We start from the raw sequence: 22559 nt of genomic DNA on the forward strand, positions 1-22559 counted from the left end.
TCACAACTCGCTATCACTCCCGGTGGCGCCGAAATGAAGACATTAAAAGCCACTTACCACACTGACATGGACAGAGTGGTGTGAGCCACTTTCACGCGTTACCTCATTCATGTCTTTTTTTAACTGCCGGACATCAATAGTCATCAGTAGACACTTTTTGTTTCAAGAATTACAAAGCGTACACTATTCTTCATCTCAGCAAAAGAAATGCTTTTCTATTACAGCAGACTAAACGATGCACATTGGTACAGATATCGCTGTACTGGGGCCGATTAAATTGTTATTGTTTACATGTCAATCTCTTCTCTGAGTTGTGCGTCGGATTCCACACCAGATTGGATTTCCCCGTACAATAAAGAAACACAAACAGTATCAAGGGTCAGTGTTGGATGTTTACATTTATACTAAGTTATGGGAGATGCTATAATGAACTTTGAATTAACGAATAACAAAGAAGAACTAGAATAAGAACAAAATTTAGAGAGAATAAACCAGTCCGAGTAGAGCAATCATTGAAACCACACGCGTCCCTAACAAGCACCCTTTAGAGCTACGAACATTGGTCCTTCGAACCGGATCGCTGGATTAGGGACAGGGCTTACAGTTGAAAATATATCATTGCCAACAGTTAGAAGTGATTACACTGTGGGATAATAAGTGAATTCTTATTAACCATACTTTCTGCGCACTTGTAAGAGTACTAGTGATGCGTCGGTATACGCATTCGTGTGCAGCAAAGGAACTTTGAACGTGTAAAAGGTTCATTTCTTAAAGTGGTTGTGCTGCGTGTGAAACATTAATACGAGAGCGAGCGATCTCTAACCCGATGATCACTGATAAGTGATTGGACGTATTAGTGTGAAGCGAAGTGAATTGATTCGCAGACACTTTTGGCGATTTGTGAGGTCAACGGCATCGTGGTTGATTGGCTCAGACTGTGCGCGTCAGGTGCAATGTGTGTGTAACGTTTACGCGTAGTGCGTGTTGAGACTGTATAGAAACGATACTGCCATATCAGTGCAGCCATTTCGGTATCGTAGAAGCGCGTCACATGGTTACAGTGTGGGTAATAAGTTTATGCGTACTTTCAATACCCGAATTAAATCCATCGTTTATCGGAGACAAACTAGTGGCTTTAAGCTCATTATAAGTTCTGGTGATTAAAGGAACGATAGTGTCGGACCGGAATAATTTAATTCACCAATATGCCTACCACGGACCAGCCGACTGGTTCCACAGCGTCCACTGGGGATAAGGTAGTGGTTCAACCTGCCCCCATAACGGATCGACAGTTTCGCAGGTTGAAGAGAATTTACAGTGACTGTTTGCGTAGTATCGATCAATTTAAAGAATTTGTGGATGATTACAATGCAGAAAGGCACAGCGTGCAAGTACAAGTGCAATTGGAGCAGCTGGAGGACGTGAGAAGCGAGTTCATTAGTGCGCGAAGACAATTACTGCATGAAGACGATTGTGATGAAGATGCCTTAGTGGAGGAATATAAACAATTTAATAAAACCTTTATCGAAGTAAAGGGATTTCTTAAGAGTAACTTGCATCCGGAAGCTATAATGATGCCAGCAGCTAGTAGCACAATATTGCAAACATCTACGTATCGCCCTAAAGTACGGCTACCGGAAATAAATTTGCCTTCGTTCGATGGTGACGTCACAAAATGGCTAACCTTTAAGGACCGTTTCACATCCATGGTTCATGAGGTGGTTGAACTTTCAGACGTAACCAAGCTGCAATATTTGTTAACAGCCTTGAAGGGAGACGCAGCTACTTTATACGATCACACTCAACTCATAGCTGAGAATTACGATATTACGTGGAAATCATTACACGAACGCTATGATGATTCCAAGCGTATAAAAAGGGAACATTTTAAGGCATTATATCAGTTGGAACCAATGAATGGATCGTCGGTCGAAGAATTATCGCGTTTAGTGAACGAGACAAAGAGATTAGTGAGAGGCATGGAACGAACAAGTGAACCGGTAAAGCATTGGGACACACCGTTAACGTCGCTCGTGATTTATAAGTTTGATCCTAAAACGCTTCTAGCATGGGAGCAACACTCGGCTGACCAAGAAGCTGATTCGTATAAGGAATTAATGATTTTTTGTGAGAAGCAAATCAAGATCCTTAATAGTTGTACTATGCGAAACAAAACGTCAATTGATACTAAACCAGCAAAAACAGTCAGTGGTGTGCGAAATCAAATTCCTCGGTCGAAGAAAGACAGTGCAACATCGTTAGCGTGTTCCGTTCAAACGACGAACCCATCAGTAATTGTGTGCCCGGTGTGCAAGGCTGATCATGTGTTATCAAAGTGTAGTTCCTTTTCAACTATGGACCGTTCGCAGCGACAAGAACAGGTTAAGGAACATAGGCTGTGTTTTAACTGTCTGAGGAGTGGTCACAGTATTAGGTTTTGTCGATCGCATTCGAGGTGTGAACATTGTAAAAGAAGACACCATTCGTTACTGTGTGATAAGAATGCATCTGCTGTCAGTGAAACGCAAGTCGTCCCCATTAGTGCAACATTACAGGACGGCAGTAAGCAGGAAAGGAAAATGATTTGGTTATCTACGGCACAAGTGTTGGTGTCGAACTGGAATGGTGAACCTGTGCCGGCGCGAGCGTTATTGGATATGGGCGCTCAATCTAACTTCATAACCGAACGTTTAGCTCAACAGTTAAAGTTGCGGAAGACGCGAGTACAGAAACCTCTGTTTGGAGTAGGAACGGTGGCCTTGACCTCAAGCAGTACAGTTACAACTACGGTCAAATCAGTAAACTCCTCACATGCGGCCACATTAGAGTTCCTCGTGCTAACAAGTGTCACCGCAGACTTTCCTCCAAGGTCAATAGATGTACAGCAATGGAACATACCATCAGGGTTTGTATTGGCTGATCCAGGTTTTAATAAACGTGAGAAGATTGATCTACTCCTTGGTGCAGAGATATTTGCTGAGCTGTTGGAGCAAGGACAACTAAGTTTAGCGCCGAACCTTCCAAGGTTATTGAAAACCAAGCTTGGGTGGATTGTAAGTGGAAAAATGATTACGAACCCCGAAGACACGAACCAATATGATCTTGCCTGCTGTAGCGTGATGGAAGAACGCTTTAACAACTCGATGGATCGTCTCGTATCGCTCGAAAATTTGCCAGAAGAAAGGATTCCGTCAGAAGATGACATCGCATGTATGAAACATTATGAGGAGACAACTCGGCGTAGTAGAGATGGCAGGTACATTGTAACTCTTCCTAAATTACCACAGTTTTCAACATTGCTTGGTGAGTCACGGGAGATTGCCTTGAGACGGTTTTTGGCAATAGAGCGAAGAATGAGAAGAGAAAAGGAACTTAACGATGCTTATAAGGAGTTCATGCAGGAATATATAAGCTTGGGCCATATGTCCTGTATAGGCACATACTCGGAGTTCGAGGGGAAGAGTTCGGAGGTGGCATATTATCTTCCACATCACGCTGTGTGGAAGGCTGGAAGTTCAACGACGAGATGCAGGGTAGTCTTCGATGCATCTTGCAAGACGAGCTCAGGGCGATCGCTGAACGATGTCCTGATCACCGGACCTCAGATACAAGAAAACATCATATGCATACAGTTGAGGTTCCGGATGAAGAAGATTGCTGTGGTGGCGGATGTGGCGAAAATGTACCGGCAGGTGCTAGTAGATGACAACGATAAGGCATTGCAGAGAATCCTGTGGAGAGATCATTCTGGAGAACAGCTAAGAGTGTACGAGCTTAAAACCGTGACGTATGGCACAGCATGTGCACCTTTCCTAGCTGTACGTACGCTACAGCGTATTTTTGAAGACCACGGAAGCAAGTACCCAAAGGCGTTAGCATGCAAAAGGGATTTTTACGTTGATGATTTGTTGTCAGGTGCAGATTCCGTTCAAGAGGCTCGAGAAATGGCGGATCAGTTAAATAAGTTAATGAACGAAGGTCAGTTCTGCTTACGGAAATGGGCATCAAATCATCATGGAGCGTTAATCGGTATTCCCAGTGAGCAGCATGCAACCGGCAGTCAGTTAGAACTTGCCACTGAACAAGACTCAATTTCAACACTAGGATTGGTTTGGACTCCAAGCAAAGATACTTTAAAGGTCCAGGTACGGGTACCAAGCGAAGTAGAAGTCAAAACAAAAACACATGTTTTATCATGTATCGCTCGATTGTATGATCCGTTGGGATTCTTGGACCCGGTCAAGATGAGAGCGAAGCTCATTATGCAGACGATATGGGCATTGAAAGATGCGGAAGGAAAACCTTGGAGTTGGGATAAGGAGCTGCCAAAACCAATAAGTCAAGAATGGTCATCATTTGTTACCCAACTGAAGCTGTTAGAAGATGTGAAAATACCACGATTAGCAGTATCCAATTCCGCCGAGCAATATCAGTTGCACATATTCTGCGATGCATCCGAAAAGGGATACGGTGCGTGCTGTTATGTTCGTAGTCTGGCAGCGACAGGAACAGTTGTGGTTCATCTATTAATTTCGAAGTCTAAAGTAGCACCTTTATCGCAGAGAATGACCATTGCTAGACTTGAATTGTGTGGAGCATTACTTGGAAGTAGATTGTATAGTGTGGTGAAGGAGGCGTTGGTAACCGATGTGTCTTGCTACATGTGGACTGATTCTCTCACGACATGGCATTGGATTCAATCGCCACACTCTCGTTGGAAAACTTTTGTTGCCAACAGGACTGCAAAGATTCAGGCGTTAACCAGAGGGGTAGAGTGGAGACATGTTCCTGGTAAGGAAAATCCAAGCGATTTGGCATCGAGAGGATGTGATCCGGAAGAATTCTTGCAGCAGAGTGCACTATGGTGGTCGGGGCCTGGTTGGCTTTCCCAATCTGAAGATCAGTGGCCAGAACCTCCTGTGGGTAAACTGACAATTGTAGAGGAACAGCGTGCAACCACGCTGTTAGTAATGTCCGAGAAAGAAGAGAGTTTCTCAGATCGAATATTTTCGCGATATTCAACATACGCGAAATTGAGAAGAGTGATTGCATATTGCTTGCGTTACATTGCTGCTTTGCGGAAACAAAATCATCAAGGGGAATCAACAGCGCTGACGTCTGAAGAGCTAAGGCATGCAGAAGACGCAATTTGTCGTATCGCTCAACGAGATAGTTTCGCCGAAGAACTGAAGACACTAGGTACGGGAAAGAACATAGCTACAACATCGTTGCTGAAAGGATGCAATGTTACAGTAGACGACAAGGGTATCCTGAGAGTGCAGACCCGTATTGGAAATGCAAAGCTTTCAGAAGACGTTAAGTATCCAATAGTAATCGCCAAACGTCATGCGTTAGCGAAACTGTTAGCCGAACATTATCATGCCGAATTATTGCACGCTGGACCACAATTAATGATAACGACCATCAGACAGCGATTTTGGATCATGGGAGCAAGATCAGTAGTGAGGCGAGCTTACCATCAATGTATAAGGTGCTTCAAGTCCAAACCGAAGTTAATTATACAACCCATGGCTCCTCTTCCGACTACACGTGTGAATAAGGCGCGACCTTTCGCGATATCAGGAGTTGATTATTGCGGACCGGTAATGATAAAGGCACATCACCGACGAGCAGCACCAACCAAGGCGTTCATAGCAGTGTTCGTATGCTTTGTTACACGTGCCGTGCATCTAGAGTTAGTTTCTGACTTAAGTACTGCAGCGTTTTTAGCGGCTCTTAGAAGATTTGTTTCACGGCGAGGAGCAGTATCAGAGATCAACTCTGACAACGGAACAAACTTCAAGGGTGCCGCGAATGAACTTCAGCGGCTGCATGAGTTACTCCAGTCGTCAAACCATAAGGAGGCAATCACCAACTGGACGGCGGAAAGAGGAATAAAATGGAAGTTCATCCCTCCACGAGCCCCGCACTTTGGAGGCTTGTGGGAAGCAGCTGTACGTTCCATGAAATATCATCTAATCAGAGTCCTGGGTACAGCTGCGGCAAGCTACGAAGACCTGACAACACTGCTGACGGAAATTGAGGCGTGCCTCAATTCACGCCCACTCACTGAGTTATCTGCGGATTCGACTGATTTAGAAGCCCTTACTCCAGGTCATTTTCTAACCGGTTCTCATTTGAAATATATTTCAGAAATTGACTTGAAGGACATACCAGAAAATCGATTGAATCATTGGCGTGTGATGCAACAAAGGCTTCAGCACTTCTGGTCGCGGTGGCAGCGCGAGTACTTGCAACAGCTAAGAGCAAGGACAAAATGGCACAACCCCGCTGTTCCGATCAAGCCTGGAATGCTTGTAATACTCCATGAAGACAACATGCCTCCGATGAAGTGGCCGCTAGCACGCATAACTGAAGTACATCCAGGCAAGGATGGAGTCGTCAGAGTGGTCACGTTGCGCACTGCACAAGCGTCGAACGTAAAGCGTCCTGTGGTTAAATTAAGCATATTACCAACGGAAAATTAGGGGGTAAAGGGCAGATAGCAGGAACTAGAGCGTCTCGTAAGAGGAATCTGAGTGAATTTAAAATATCGGAAAGGGAATTAGGTTGCAGTAAAATATGAAATTGATTACTTACTTTAAGTTACAACTCGGAATACTAGTTGTTATAACGCCGTTACGAAATAATGAATTGAACTCAAGATTAAGTAAAATTACCACTTAAGTAAAATAACGGATTTTAGGTGGTCGGAATGTTGGATGTTTACATTTATACTAAGTTATGGGAGATGCTATAATGAACTTTGAATTAACGAATAACAAAGAAGAACTAGAATAAGAACAAAATTTAGAGAGAATAAACCAGTCCGAGTAGAGCAATCATTGAAACCACACGCGTCCCTAACAAGCACCCTTTAGAGCTACGAACAGTCAGCAATAGACTGAATGTAAAAATAAATGCTGCATGTATGTAAAGCGACTATGTTAATGTATAAATACAGCCCTAAAAGCACAACCACCAATATCCCTCCGTACGTAACAACTCAACTAGTTCGCAACAAGATAAGCATCTTTGGCATGATCATCATCTCCGTAAAATTAACCCCCACACCTCAACATCATTACCATTACCACAATATAATGGAGATGAGCATTAGAATTAGCTATGTCTGTGATGCATTGTGTTGTTATTGATCTAATGTCCAACAAGAAAATAAATTATCAACTTAAATTCTTCAAGTTGATAGAGTATGTTCATGGAAAAATGTATAATTTCATAATATATAGCACGTTTACCTTCCAAGAATTGATACCATTTCTTCGAATGAGGACATCCAATGATCATTCTCTGGGTGGATTGAAAATGATAGTAAAGCTTCACAACTCTGCCATAACCACTACCACCGTAACTGGACGGGATCGGTACAGGTTGAAGCGCAGTACCCTTCCAATGAAACACACGACGGGGGAGCATGATGTACTCGACTCCACCGTCCACAGCCCTCGCGTACTAGGATGGCTGACGTTGTTCCCTCATCTCGCTCCCTTCCCGAAACCCGCCCAGATTGTTCAAACACCCTGTACGCGGTGAATCCACTCGAAAGCCCCCCCGAGGGGCACTGTCAAGTGTTCGCGCTGTGTGCGTGTCTAACCTATAAAACGCGTGTCTGCGCAGCACGGTTGGCGTAAGTAGCTCCGGTCGTACTTAGTGACGAACCGGAAATCACGCATCGTTGCGTACTCTCCGGTAAAGCCGAACGTCAACAAAACCGAAACGAGAATCGGAAACCGCTGCAGTGTCCAGATTTAGGTTTTGACTGAAGTGAGTGTTTTTTTGTGTGAGAGTTCTATGCAAACAATATTGTCTTATCTGTTCAAACAGCTATTGCTGTAGGATTTAGCAGACCTCCACCGAGAGTATTTAATCTGACAGAGTGCGTGTACAATAAGAACTGCTTTAACAATTGATCCAAACAGCTCTGGATCGCGGCAAACTTTACCAAAAATAGCAAAACACAAATACTCCAAAAAAACCCGGAAAAGGTCAGGTCAACACAGCTGTTCGCGAAGGTCTTCCGAAGCCGGCAACGGAGGCGTTAAAAGCTTTGTTTTTAACCAACGAACCAGCAACTTGTGAGCTTGTGATGTCACGGTGCTTTCCGTTTCTTTCAGTTTGTTTTTGTGTGCTGGGACGGGTGGAGAGAATGTTTTGAGTGTCGAGTGCTTGTTTGAACTTTTCTTGGAACGATCTACCAACGTTGAATAATTTGCATCTTGTTCCAGAAACAGTCTACAAATGGCTACCAAGCAGATCCCGTGGACTATTGTCGGTCTGTTCCTAATCTGCCTTCCAGCGGTGATTAATGCCAAGATCTATACGAAATGTGAACTCGCCAAACAACTGACCGCAAATGGGATTAGCCGAACGTATCAGGGACACTGGGTCTGTTTGGCTATTGCCGTCAGTGGGTTGGACTCGGCGAAGACTACAACGCTGCCTAATCAAACCGCTAGCTACGGGATCTTTCAAATCAACAGCAAGGAATGGTGCCGCGTAGGCTACAAAGGTGGCAAATGTAACATGAAATGTGAAGGTAACCTTCAATAAACTAACCAACTTTGCTCGGCCACAACTTACACTCATTATACATGCATTCTTCCTATACGTTACAGATCTAGTTACGGACAACATAACCAACGCAATCAAATGCTCCAAAATAATCCAACAACAGAACGGCTTTAACGAGTGGGTCATGTGGCAGAAGAAGTGCAAGGGTAAAGATCTTCCGGACATTACAAATTGTGGAGCAATTGGATAAATGTTAGGGACACCCTAGTATTGCGATTTCAAGAACAAATGGTAACCTTCTAGCATTTGCATACAGTACTTCTTCAGAACGGATGTAGTTCACTCGATTCGAAGTGAGGCGTACCTTTGGAACGTGTATTTTTAACCATAAATAAGCAATAAATTGGAGATAAAAGCTCGGGAAGCAGGTTTTCCAACCAAAAAGGATGCAGAAATTCATGCTGACAGTCACTTGCAATGATTAACAAATAATTAAAACTGACCGATGGCGGAACTATTAAGCTCATTAAAATCCCATAAAGAACCGCAAACGGGCACCCATGTCGCTCATTAATTCGCTGCTTCCCAGTTGATTAATATTGGACATTAATTTGTGTTTCCCTGTCGTACAACTTTCGTACCACCGTAGTTTTATTGCTTTACGACGACACACCGGGTGAACTATTTGCGCCACACGATTGATCTTCTGCCGATTTACACCATCGATCGGTCGGAAACGAAGCGGCCGAAGAAATGGCCAAATCTAGTCCATCCGTGAACCAGCGGTTCGTTGCCGGTGGTCCTCCGCCGGTGTACGCGAAATTTGTCTTTCTCCGCTTGTTCGACGATGGTACGACAATTAAACGTTCGACGGCTGGCATGCAAATTTTCCACGGCTGGCCTAACAAGTCGTAAAACGTCATGCAAAACCAAAACCACCGCCCGAAAAGGGGAAATAAATCGTATCCGAATTGCTAAACGAGACGATTCTTTAAACTAATACCCGGGAGTGTTTGGGAGCAGCGTTCGAGGATGCAGCTTTGAATGTGGGTTTCGCTAACTTCACATCGAACTGGAGCTGTATCGTAAAACTGTAATGTGAATTCATTTGAATACATATGAATACATTTCAAGAATAGGTGGACAGGTTTTTGGGCTAAGGGAAACGATGGTGTACAATGTTTCTCTTTTTTGCGACAAATGAAAGTAAATGCATCTTACCGATGCTTGTTGAATGTTTTGGAACGGAAGGTGAGTGTTTGATGCGTTGTTCCTGATTCCTGATAAAATTCGCATTGAACCATTCGGCATGGTGTTATGATAAAACATAGAATTTATTTCAATAATTCTATCTCCCTTATGGTCTATAAAATTGATAGAAATCCTATTCCCAAGTGGGAAATAAATTCTTATTATTATCCTAACATCCCTACGTTCCAACAGCTTTGCTACAGAGCTTTCCATTCTGATCTGATTTAGAAGACAACACACTAACCACGCTCCGTATGACAGGAACACCCAAAACGGGTTGTAAAACTGGCGATCGGCACGATCATGTTTCTTTCGCACTCACTCTCCCGCGCGCTTTCCACAAAACGGTCCCCACTGGCTTCCCACTGTGGCCTGAGAACGTCCCAAAGTCAAAGGCGTTTGTCCTCGTGGTGGTCTCGGATTATTACCGGTTGCGAAAAACCCATTCAGTATCATCGAGACACAAACCGACCGAAGGGGGCCAATTGTTCACAACCGTTACCGCTACCGGATCGGTGGAAATATAAAACAGGCAGCTCAGAAGCAGCTCACGATCACGACCGGCTAAAAAGAAAGATGTCAAAACAAATGTCATTTGTCTCCTGGAGGTGAATAGCGATGTCGCAAAGGATTGGAATGACAAGAGTGGTACCAAGTAGTGGGGAAGATATTCTACATCACGACATTTAAAATTAGTCACTCTTTGACTTTAAAACCATTTTTGGGACGTTGCAAAGAAGTGATGTGATTAATTAACGTATGTGATTAATTGTGTAAAATATTTTGCAAAACATAATCCAGTTTTTATCAAAAATATTATAAATGGCATCAATTTAAATTCATTATATTCTGCCTTTATAAAATCATAATTTTAATAGCTTCACTGTAGCTACAAAGTCTTTTTGTTTGCTGCATTATACTTATCTTAGGCACACTTTATACCACTAAGCCATTCACAAACCTAAACTATGAGAACGGCTTCGTACAGATCGGTGTGACATTTTGTTAAGGAAATTTCGTCACAACAAACATGTCGTTAACCAACCACACCGACCATCAGCAGACTAAATAATAAACATTCATGCACCATCGGCACCAGGGACATAACACACGGCCACGGATTTAGACATGATACTTATTATGTTCTTAGCCATTTAAACCCACGCAAGGTTGGTGGATAAACATCCGGCGGAAAAAAGGTAACTCTGGAAAAGGGTGACGCATACGACGTGTTGCTAGAACTGTGAGCGACAGTTCCACATCGAGTCACCGTTACTTGAAACATGAAGAAACGTGAGCTCTTATCGTGTTTCCGGAACGTTACCGGATGTACCCTGGTACACAGGTAAACGTGTTCTAAATTCTGTTATCAATGTTGCCAGTAAACAGTACTAGCTTTACGGACAAATTTTTTAATCATTCTTTCCTATTTTACACTCACAGCTAAACTAAAATTAATATTCCAATTGTACTAACGACACTAAAACTATTTTATGATCACATCATCGAACAGTCGTTTCCGGTCGCAAATGAATGATTTCATTCACATTCATGCCAAAAATGAGTATGCAATAAGAACTAGAAGGTATGGCTACGGGTACTATTTTGTTGACTCATTAGCAAGTTACCGGATATAAGCAAAAAGGTCCAGTTAGCGCCATTCCATATTGTGAGTCTACAATAAGTCTTGTTGTTCTACGTGCTCTAGCAACAGAATTACCTTTTCGCATTTAGAGTATAACGGACAGAAGGTGTCTTTCTTGGAAAGGGAGAACACCATTTTCGGAGGGATGAGTGTCATGACAAGCGTTCAAACGAAGCGCACAAGCAGTTTAACCACTAGAGAAAGAGGAAGTAGCAATTAATGCAAACGATCGTAGAAAACCTTTTGTGAAATAATCGATTAACGCCTCTCTGGTGGAGGTGGAGAACTACTTGGAGAAATGAAACAATTGAATTTAACGTTCTTTATTTCTCGCCAAATATGTGACTAGAGCATGTAATGCTTTAACCTCTTAAGGGCATCTTGAAGCTTGACAGTAAACAGTAAGAAAACGAATGACATCAACGACCGAACAGGCAACAACCCGACGTACTGCAAAAGTTTTCCAACGATCCGGATGAATATTGTGTCCGTTTCCTTGTCTCTCTCTCTCTCTCTCTCTTTCTCTCTCTCTCTCTCTCTCTCTCTTTCTCACACACAAATACAATTCACCCGTATAACCTTTGAGATGATATTGGAAAGAACAATCCCCAAAAATGACACACAGGCACGAAGTCAGAACAAGCACCGGAGGTTCATTTCGTATGCATGAGCTAACGTTCTGTCATTGGCTTCGAGTTGAGCAACAAACAAACAAAAAGACACGCAACATTATGTTCCGCCCATGGGTAATGGGGAATCGCAAAAGGCATATCACGTAGTTTGTGAGTATTTTCACATACTGTGCCCTTTTTCACCTCGTCGAAACATGGAAGTTGAATTTGAATAAAAAATTGCATTTGATTTTCTACAAAACGAGCCCCAAACTTCTACTCTTAATCACCTAACCACGGACTTATATCGTGTAGCAGCTTAGTTGTAGTCGGGTGTTTATAGTGTTTTAATAAAACATACACAAAAAATCCCACCTTCACACCATAACTGAATAAAGCAGCTCGAAACTATCTCCTGTCTTCCGCCACAACATTTCAAGCACGGGGCAACACATATCAAGAATAAGCTTCCACCCCAAAAATAATCCGATGACATCGACGAAAACAGTTTCTTGAACCAGTTTTTTGACAAATCCGTAACGATCGTTTTCCTCTTGCTTATTTTTGTCCCACTGAATTTGAATTAAACAAAAAAAAACACACAACAACAACTGCCAATCCGTCTCCACTCTTCTCCAATGCTGGAGATGAATATTTATGAGCACGACACAGCATTTATCGATTAATGACCACCGGGTGAACGGAATTTTTGAAAAGGCTGTTTGTTTGGACCTTTCTTCCGGATCGTGATTGGGTTTTATCTTTCTCCACTAAGCACCGCGACTAAGTACATTTACTAGCAGATGTCGATTTGCGGACCGCTCCATGTGATGTGGGCTCCCTTTTCCAGCTATCCCTTGTCCTAAATGTCAACCCACCGGTTGCTTTCCTGGAACGAACTGGTCAAAAAGGCTTTTTTCGTCCGTGTTTACCGCGTATGTGTGTTCTACTGTCCATCTAAGCACGGGAGAACTAAAACGGAGTCATTTTCCAACCATTATTTGATCAACTCTTAACTTGCGCATAATACCAACGCTTCTTGGAGCGAAACCACCGTGTTGACCCCTACTGGCAGTAAACCCCAACCAGACCATTCACGTTAAAAACAAATATTTCGATGTAGCTCCACACGAATGAAGGGAGGAACTCGCACACCGGGACAGATGGTACGGGACAGAACAAACCTCGAGCTGTTCCGAGGTCTTCGGCTGTGGGCTTGTTTACCTTCCCACACCCAAAACGGGGACTTCCGAGGTTCCGGAATTGTTGGGAGGTCTGCGTGGTAATACTGGTGTCATACCCTTGTTTGCTCTACACTCTGACCTGCCGATAATGCACCCAACAAGTGGGTGGGAAACATGTCGAGCTGGCTGCATAATTAACGTTTTGTTAGAACTGCAGTTATGCAGATGCTTCAGGTATTTTTTTACAATGTGGCAACTTATTAACACACTCGTACATATCCATCCATCGTCGTGTCTCGCCTACCTATGGTTAGTTCCGGTGGTCTAAAGATCAACGCTCTAAAAAGGATCAATTTATTCTGTAACTGCTATAGCAACTACTGGAGTACAAAGTCTCCCCTAGTGCTCCGGTTGGAGATCAAGCATTCCTCAAGTGTTACTCAATTAATAAACTCTTTCCCTTCTTTACTCTCAAAAACCGATTTATCGCCCATTGTGCCCACCATTAAGACCCACGCGAATGGTGCAAATTTTGTTGACCTCCAACGTACGTCAGGGCGAACATTACCGTGTCCTCAAACTTTCTACCTCCATCTGGGGCCCTTTTTCCGGTTTTTGTGCTACACTTTCATGCGTGCAATTGTAATACCCGCTGCCACCGTTTACTTTCCATTGCCCTTCTTGGGTAAGGAGCTCCATCGTGTTGGGCACAGTGTCAATATATAATTCCGTGTGCATTGGGCATTGGTACTCCTACGCATCGTTCCGTACGCTTGGTACGTGACAACGGGTGGCTTTTCAGGAATCGAGGGCAAAGCTTCACAATTGAGCTTCGGAGAAAACCGTACTTACGGGATGCTTGTACACGACAACTAGGCGCCCTCCCCAGGGAAGGGCAAATCCGGAGCCTTCAAGCCTACACACTAGCAGCAGGAGACACCCATGGTGGAAGACGATACGTTCGCTACATCACAAGGAGAAGCTGCATACAATTGATGTTATATCGGCTCGTTATGAACTCCGACAGAGCGGAGGATGTCCGCTCAGTACCCTCCCACGGGTACTGTCTCGTCTGAGGGCAGAACGGGAAGAACCAATAACGATGGGCCATCTTACAGCTTGATCGCTTTGTTGGGGTGTTAATTCCATTAGCATAAGGAGGTTGTTCTCCAGCCAAACAAAGCATCCTCGTCCGTAATCGCGCAGTGGACAATCGTTCGAAAAGGGAGCCAGACACGTTAGAGATGAACTAATGAATCAAACTAATCTACCGTGAGGGTTTTTGCCTCATATCACAAAGAATAACAAAACATTCATAAAGAGACGTGTAATTCCACACTTTCCAGAACGTACCATTCCTTGTTGGGGGCTCGACAAGATCAAGGTTCCGAATTCAAGGCACACCATGTAGTGAGATAAAGAAAAGAATAACAAACCAAGCTACCAAGGGCGTTAGTAACAGCAACTCAACCTGCAACCTGCAACGTGCAACTGCAACGTGCACCGTGTGTAAATTGTGTGCATCGCCCGCAAACACACCGTCGGAGAAAGGTAAATCGGACATTGAAAAAACACGCACCACAAAACACCAGAACGCAGAAAGATGTGTGTAAATAAAGCGCACCCCGCTCTTTCTCCTTTAGTGAAGAAAGTTTCCCTTCAAAGTTCGGTGTGAGAAATATCGGTGGGTGGTAGAGACTTTTTCGAAGAAGAAAAAAAATCAGTTGCCCTAACAGCAATATGTGAAACAAGAGGAATTTACACCTCTTAAGTTAAGCTTCTTGTTGGGGAGCTTATTCGGGAGCTGCTAAAGAGGAACCTTTCGTGTGGAAGATATTTAAGCGACTGTATTTTGTCACAAGTAAACACTAAAAGTAAATAAAATATAAAAAAGCCATAGTTAACATAACACGTTTGTTATAATGAATTTAATCATTGGTTCTTGCTCGTTACGACATTTAGAGACAGTTTCATCTCTAAATAACACAATAAAGCAACATTTCAACTCGATTCGGGAAGCGCAAAGAGACAAACGCTGCCGTAGGCGTCGATTAATGAGGAGCATGAACGCAGCAAAGCACGATTCACATACACACCACCACCATACGGAGCCGTACAAGATTGAATTCGCAATCAGGCAATCGTTTGTCAGCTCGATCCATCAAACACCACCAAAGCGTCTGTAACTTTGCTGGCCAAAAAGAATCGTAACCTGCGTTTTGGGAGGCAACACCAAGGGTCGTATGGGGGCGCCTACGCAAAATAAGCAAATGAATCCTCTGGCGACGGAGCTTATTACCCGTGCTCTAACGCGCAGTAAAATAGCCTGCCCACAGAGGTGGTGTGCGCAACAACAACAACAAGCACACTTGAGACTTTGGCTGTGGCAAACTTGTTCGACGGGTCTGTGCCATCGACATCGAACGAACGCTTCACGAACAGAGATGCTTCGTCATGAGATGAGCACGTCGCCGGGATGTGTGGCATCGATATTTTGAAGTCATAATTTTTCGTAATAACCATCCGAATGGACAATTTACAGCCATGATCGATCGAATGGGAAAGATCACCGGAGCATCACTTGCGTTTCTGTGTGTCGGCTTGCGAATCATCAAGCGCACTTTAACCCATAAGTTATTGTTAATTTATACCCGCCAATTGGCAACATGCCCGATTGAGTTACCTGTACGGGCACTTCCAACCGATCATTGTCATATGATTCACAATAAAGTAAGTTAAAATATTAATCCTACTAATAGCTTCGGTACACTTCAACACCAACCACAGCATACCTCTTTTCGGTTTTATTCTCTCTTGATGTCATCATACCCGTGAAGCAATGCATCTGTGTTCCACAAGTGACATGTTTTGGTTCGCAAAAAAAATCACCCAGAAGGGCAAGTTAAGCAACAAAAACTTAACAAGAAATCAAATCTCGCAACGAAAAATCGATTTAAAAAAAAGACACAATAAACTTGACAGGATAAAAACAAAGGATTTCAACCGGTCCCAAGCGACGAACCGACGGAAGTAAAGTGTCCAGGTTTTAAAAAACGATTTTAACGATAATTAGGGTTCTAGAACAGGAAAAAACCATGTCATTGATGTACAGCATACTAACGATCAATGCAACAGCGTCCGGAAAGGAAACCGTTTTTCCGTCGATACTCAATTCAAAGCAAAAAGCTAAAAATAATGAATTGTCCCAAGACAAACCTTTTTGCGGTGGTGGACAAAACAAAACCAAACAACGAAAGAAAAAAAACAGATAGGTATCGGAAATTCAGGTCCGGGCACTAGTGTCCGAAACGGGCGGCACATGATACACGATACATTCAAACGATCTGTGGCCACTTTTTTGTGTGTGCGGTTTCATCATCGAAAGTGATGCCGGTGATGTGACAAGCGTTTTCGGGGAGGGGGGACCCAAAAGGGCGCAAAAACTTGTGCACCAGCACAGGCAGCGGATCGGAACCGAAGTGAAGAAGATACACGCTTGTTCTTATTTTTTTGTTCATCGCCTCTCACTGCCACGGTAGGCAAAGCTTCATGCCCTTTACATGTGTCTTAGAACTTTTCCGGAGCATAACGACCGATGACGTTTGGATGGGACGTAGGGTCATCATTCAAACGGAAAGAATCTTCCAAATTGATGGCAGCAGACAGCAGCTAAGAGGAAGTGAAACGCTGGAAACGTTTGCTGAAGCATTCATTTTTCCCAGTCGAAACTAAACGCTGCATGGGACGGAAAATTATTATTGTGCTTTGTTAAGCAGAAATAAACGACACACCAGGACAGTAGACGGTAATGAGATGGCCACTAGGGTCTCAAACAATACACCGCACTTCCGGTACTTCAAATTCCAATGGACAGTCGGACAGACGGATATTGTATGCGTGTTCTGTTTTGTCTATTTCATTACTATGTGTCACAATCGTGTTATTCGATACAGCAACAACTCAAGCAATGTCTTCCGGACAAAGCATTACAAAATTAATCAATCTAGAATAGGTTTACTTTCTGTTTACAGCGGTAGAAGATTTATTGGGCTTTTCACCGTTGGTAACAATTTTATTGGCGCAGTGTAAATAAATATAAATTTTCTTCAAACATGACATTCACTGCAATAATAATAAAAAAACAACACGCAGACACACACGAATCAGCATAATGTTTCACATGAAGCGCATAAGTTCGAAATGCGCCCTTCACCCTTTTACTTGCAGTTCGACACACGCGGTGCGCGCGCGGTTCACGTAACATATCGGATTTCATTCACGCCGTAAGCCGACGCCAAAGCCGAATGTGTCGGAATGACAAAAAGACGCAGTGTATGCGTAGGCCGGCTGAAACGCCTTTTACCGTCGTCCCTCCTTTGGCGCTGCAAGCAAAACACCACAGAAGAAGGTAATGAATACCCTCCCTTGTCCATATGGTCGAAAGTTGAGTTTCGGTTCGGCTCTCAAACCAATTGGTTTCACCGCCGATCATGATCACTTCCCTTTCGCCAGCGACTAAACGTCGCCTGGTTTTTTTTTTCGACCAGCATTGCAATAAATCAATCCGTCAAAGACACGAGGCAGTTTCGATCTTCACGAAGAAGCACTTCTCGTCTTCTTGCTGGTGACGGTGTGCTTTTCTTCAACAACAAAAAAACAGACAAATGATGAAAATGCGGCAACCGAAGACAGGCCACGCTGTCCGTGATGTGATTAATTTTTACGACTTTTCAAACACTTTCCCCTAATAGCCGTCAAGATGTGCGTGACGTTTCGGTTTTTGTGGGGAACTCATCTTCATCTCATTTTGTGCGCGATAATCGCTTCAAGGACGGCAAGAGGCTTTAAAGATGCAGTACCAGGCAGGCAAACACGGGTGAGTAAATAGTACACCACCAGTGGCAGGCACTTCATGGAAGAAAAGAATCACAAAACGACTAATTATGTTACCTCACTCGTGACAAGTAGCGTGGCCGTGCGGTTTACGACAGTGCAGTTACTTCGTCGATGGATGTGAGTTCAAACCCCGTTGCTAATCCCCGGGTTGTTGTTCCCAATCATTAAAAGGAGGAATCCAAAAATTTGCTTACATCATTCATGCGGCAAACAAAATTCTCCTAACCTACATCTTCGAGCTCTCTCTGTGTGCACCTGTTGATTCAGCTGCTTTCTTGAACACACAAGCATATGTTTTGGTTCCAACATCGAAACAAATCCATCATATCGATTCAAAACGTTATGCACGAAGCAGATGAACGTTAGGGATTCAGCTAATTGCTTAAAATGCATCTTAATCCAGGAAGTTTAAGGTGAACACTTTTGAACGATTGCAAAAAGAAAAAAAACTGGAAATTCGGGTTTAAAATAATATATTCCTTTTCCTTTTTTGTACAACGGTAACATAAAACAAACATTTCGAGGGTACATGCACCCGGTGGCAAATGCAAATGCAATCGAAACGTGCTTCATTGACGATCGGCGGCGATCTGATTGATCACTCGATACACAATAGGGTAGAAGTGAGCTTGCTGACGCTACGAAGTTCGTGAGTCAATTGCATGGAATTGGTCACTGGACCATGTCCAAACAGGACAGAAGCGACCCAAACCCAATCGTACATCGAAACCAAACGCATTGACGGGATAAACATTTTCGAAAGGTGAGCAGCGAGACGTTCGGGTCGTGCTGATTAATTCAACGTGCAATTTCGTTTCGTTCCCTTTTTGCGAAAGGGCGGAAGATTTTGCCTTTGCGATGATCTTCTCAAAGTCCCAGTCGTTTTGTTGGCGCCCTTTGCCGACGTTCCTTGAGATACGGAGCCTTCTTGGCCTTAGGTGGAAATGAAAAGCAAATGACAAAACATGCTGGTGGACGTCTGCTGCACTTATCGTTTCTGTACAGTGAGAATTCCTTTTGTTTTCGTAAATGGTAGATTAATTACGTTCATTGTGAAATTGCCAATGCGGACATAACATCAGCAGACCTTGTTAATAATAATAAAAATATATTGAACTTATATTACGACGATCACTGTAGTCATAAACGTACGACGCGAACTGTACATCTTGCAGCCATAACTTTTACCTCACGAACCGCGTTCGGGCACAATGAAACATCACTCGTCGTTGCATTCTGTCGACTCCCAAGATCTCACGTCAGTTGCCCACTAGTCAGAGTACAGACGACAATTTGACGGAATGCAGACCGACACCGCCAACGCCGTCTGTTCTGTTGCAGCTGCTGCTGCGTGCACAATCGCTCAATCTGCATCAATAAAATAAAACTAAACGAATCGAGCAATCGCTCGTACGTGCGCATCGAGGTTTTAAGTGTCGAACCTTTCCATGACGCAAAGCATAAGATCTTCCGCGTCTCTGGCAAAAAAACATCTCAGAACTCAGCTGTAAAGCAATGGTACCCCGTCTCCATAAAGTTGTCCTCAATTATGACGATTGCGTTGGTGGGCTGCTGATGCCAATTCTCTGAACCATGGACACCGGTTGCACATGGTGGGCAAATTAAAATGTAGCAAACTAACGCGCAACTCCCACACAGGCGTGCGTATGTGATGACTGATGTTTGTGGGCGATCGAGTTGGACCAGTTTGGCAAAATTAACATGCACAAAGTGAGCCAAAGTTTTCGCACACATTCCGAACATGATGAATAGACCCTCCGCCGCGCGTAGGAACTCAAGTAGCTTAATTGACTCCGTTTGCTATGGAGGATGTTGCGTGTTTTAGCGATTAATTCCAACGCTTAGAATTATTCGCAACGTTGCCCGACAAAATAATATGACACATTAACGACAACGTGCCAAAAATCTTACGAATGTGTGGAAAAGTTGCCATCTTGCCGGAAGGCTTTGTGTCTTCTTGTGCTTCCATGTTAATTAATTTGTTTACGACTTTATACCGTAAATACTAGTCGATCAGCTGATCAGCAAGTAAAAAGACACAAGTTTGCTTTGTACTAACTATGAATCAATTTTTATACACATTCCACTCAGTTTTGCTACTTTTCTACTTTACACACCAGAGCATAACAAACTGTGCGAACAATTAACGGCTTGTCAGTTGGACCATTAACTCATTACGCAAGTAATGGGCTGATGGCGCTCTAAATATGGTACGATATTATGCAGAAAACTGACTGAAGGTTGACTTCATCCAGTGAACCTAAAAACGTGAAGTTGTCGTTAAATAATAAAACAACACGCGTGCTATACAAACTAGGCGCACAGCAAACTTGAAGAAACTTGGAAACCAGCGAGCTACTAGCTAAACAAGCTAGTACTATTTATAGAAAGTAGTTAAACGAGAATTCGCTCCCAATTTTCTTTTACTATTTCTTTTAACAAAAAATCCTAACCCAAAAAAAACTAATGTGTTCCAAAAAGGGACGTGATATTCGATTCGAGCAAGATCAATCAACTCCTTGCCGGCAATTTGCCAGCATGCGAGCATCACAGATAAGCAAACATTCGAATCCAGCTGGACCATCGTTATCTAATCAAACAAGATCCTTTATGTTGACTCCCGTATCTTTGCCAGCGCAAACCATTTCGAACCGAAAGCCGATCAGCCAATCCGCTCAAGGTATTCAATAGCATTAAGCGGGAAAAACTTGTCCATAAAGTATCGTAAAATCCGTTTAAAAAAACACACACACTCGTGTGTCGTGGAAGGCAAAGAAGGTTAAGCTTCCACAGTACAGTCACAGAAGCCAGACCACCGGCGTTCATGTTTCAGTGCCATATTAATAGCGTTTACACCTCCGCGAACAGTCCAAAACACCGTCGCCAACCATCGCTTCCTCTGTTGGGAATTGCGTAACCTTAGTCTGCTGCTAATACGGACACTATCGTCGCTTCTTCTATCCTAATCGTTTCTTCGCCCGGCTTGGCTTCGTTTGCTTGCCGAAATACCAAAAATTATTAATGCTCTGAATTTCTGTCCCGCCGTTACGGTTTCCCGAGAATCTCCCGATGTGTGATTCAAGGTGAGGCATTGAAATTCCTTTCCTTCACCCTTTGCTAAATGTTCCGACGAAATTTGCGTTAGGTTTTTGTTTTTCTTCGCTCAAAACATTTGCCATATAACATCGCTAAGCCGGTAAGGCATAAATCTAACATAAGGCTAATGTTAAGAACACAGACAAGCATCTATCCAAGGATGCTCAAGATTAAAATCCATTCACGTTGCATCGTAGCCGCTAATTTCTGCATATCGTAGCTATAGCATCGATTAAAGACGATAATGAGTGTCATAAATTGTGCTATCCACCACCACAATGCTCTCTCTATCTCTCTCTTGATCCTCATTTACATCTTAGGTTTTCGTATCTTCTATCCTCACTCTTACGCACGCTTATCATCCGGGCCGCAAAGAAGCCTACTTTAAAGCGACAGATATTAATGACAACTGATGCCCAAAAATGGACACCTTTACGGGTCGGCGATTCCGCTTTCGAAGAATCACCATCACTTGCAGGCACCATTTTGCCGGTTCATTTAAGTCACATTATTAGATCACAAATGGTAAGATTGGGATGGATAGGAGAAAACCGATGTGACATCAGTCATCATGGCTGAGTGGCCGCTTGGATTCCATGTTTTTTTTATCGACAATGTTTTCCCAAAATCCATATCCATACGGTATTCAAATATTGAGGCGAGTTCCCTTACATGGAGACACATTGGTATATAAATTTTGCCGAAAAGATTATTCGGAACGGAACGATTTCTACATAAAACACACTATTCAAACACACCCTCAAAAAGGTCCAAATGTGAAAGCCACCGCCGAGAGCTTTTGGGATCATCTCCGTGAAGATCTGTACGCTGGAATATCTCTTTCATATTATGGTCATAAATATATTTCCACTAAACTGTAACACATAAATCTTGCCGCACTTAATATATGCGATGGAACAGTCATGCTTGAAGGTGACACTTTTTGTGTCACTAAATGGCAATAGGAACTAACAGTTATTGCCGTATTCATAAGCGGTGTTGGAATACCTAATGGATGGAGAGGCCTAGCGACAATGTAGACTCGAAGAAACAGGACAGATCAGCTACACACTACGGCCAGAGTTGTAATTACTTTTTACGATCCTTCAGTACCGATGTGAACGAACGAAACTAGAGATCGCCTTGATAACTCGTGCTGGTTGTTTCAGTTTCAGGATCATGTTGGATCATAACGGACTGGTACTATAAATTCTGTAACAGTTAACCAGTGGCGGTAGCACCGCCTCAATGTTTTCGCCATAAATATAGATAATCACGAAATTTATGTTCATTTGTTCACCTTCGAAAGTCAATCTAGCCGGG

At 43.2% G+C, this 22559-nt stretch overlaps 2 protein-coding genes across 5 annotated transcripts in view; one reads left to right on the forward strand and one right to left on the reverse strand.

Moving 5' to 3' along the window:
- Positions 1–22559, reverse strand: part of LOC125771282 (uncharacterized) — a 37431-nt gene that overhangs the window by 4881 nt on the left and 9991 nt on the right. Inside the window, exon 1 of one of the 2 annotated variants that reach the window (XM_049441751.1) lies at positions 58–377. The exons of the other annotated variant lie outside the window; for it this stretch is intronic. The gene's annotated coding sequence lies outside the window, so the exon portion shown is untranslated. Of the gene's footprint in view, positions 1–57; positions 378–22559 lie in introns of those variants that run through there. 2 annotated transcript variants of the gene reach the window in all.
- LOC125771352 (lysozyme c-1-like) lies at positions 7426–8854 on the forward strand. 3 transcript variants are annotated; one of them, XM_049441892.1, is made up of 3 exons: positions 7426–7648; positions 8247–8557; positions 8637–8854. In XM_049441892.1, the coding sequence occupies exons 1-3, from the start codon at positions 7479–7481 to the stop codon at positions 8780–8782; spliced, it is 627 nt and encodes a 208-aa protein (XP_049297849.1). In that variant the 5' UTR covers positions 7426–7478; the 3' UTR covers positions 8783–8854. The 3 variants fall into 3 exon arrangements, with proteins under 3 accessions (XP_049297849.1, XP_049297850.1, XP_049297851.1); XM_049441893.1 differs by having other exon boundaries at positions 7427–7648; positions 8253–8557; XM_049441894.1 differs by having other exon boundaries at positions 7427–7642.

The sequence above is a fragment of the Anopheles funestus genome, chromosome 3RL (genome assembly GCF_943734845.2).
Source record: "Anopheles funestus chromosome 3RL, idAnoFuneDA-416_04, whole genome shotgun sequence".
NCBI lineage: Eukaryota > Metazoa > Arthropoda > Insecta > Diptera > Culicidae > Anopheles > Anopheles funestus.